The sequence below is a fragment of the Oxyura jamaicensis genome, unplaced genomic scaffold (assembly GCF_011077185.1).
Source record: "Oxyura jamaicensis isolate SHBP4307 breed ruddy duck unplaced genomic scaffold, BPBGC_Ojam_1.0 oxyUn_random_OJ68655, whole genome shotgun sequence".
Lineage (NCBI taxonomy): Eukaryota > Metazoa > Chordata > Aves > Anseriformes > Anatidae > Oxyura > Oxyura jamaicensis.
This window is the reverse complement of record NW_023309012.1, coordinates 1-420: the sequence shown is the minus strand read 5'-3', so window position 1 is coordinate 420 and position 420 is coordinate 1. Positions and strand designations below refer to the sequence as shown.

At 73.8% G+C, this 420-nt stretch overlaps 1 protein-coding gene across 1 annotated transcript in view; it reads left to right on the top strand.

Moving 5' to 3' along the window:
• Positions 1 to 417, top strand: part of LOC118159199 (uncharacterized aarF domain-containing protein kinase 5-like) — a gene marked incomplete at both ends in the record, with an annotated part of 1,580 nt that extends 1,163 nt beyond the window's left edge. The window contains 2 exons of the mRNA XM_035313809.1: positions 26 to 278; positions 372 to 417. Coding sequence (XP_035169700.1) covers positions 26 to 278; positions 372 to 417 — 299 coding nt within the window. The remainder of the gene's footprint in view (positions 1 to 25; positions 279 to 371) is intronic.
• Between the last annotated feature and the right edge of the window lie 3 nt (positions 418 to 420).

The window sequence follows — 420 nt, the reverse complement described above, 5'->3', positions numbered from 1 at the left end:
CCCCCCCCCCCCCCCCCCCCCCCAGATTACTTCCTCTTCTGCGAGATCCTGATGCAGCGCCCGCTGCACGGGGGGCAGCTGGCCCTGGCCAACGTGCTGACGCGGGAGGAGGCGGCCTACATGCAGGACATGGCCGCCCAGCACTTCCAGCGCATCGTGGCCGTGCTGCGCGCCCTGCCGCGGCCCATGCTGCTCGTCTTCCGCAACATCAACACCGTGCGCAGCATCAACGCCGCGCTGGGGGCCCCGGTCGACCGCTACTTCCTCATGGCCAAGAGGTGAGGGGACTCGGGGGGGGGGGGGGGGGGCCCGGGGGGACCCCCCCCCCCCCCCCCCCCTTAATATTGTCCCCACGCCGTCCCCTCCGGCAGTGCCGTGCGGAGCTGGGGCCGGCTCAGCAGCGAGCGCGCCGCCGGTCTC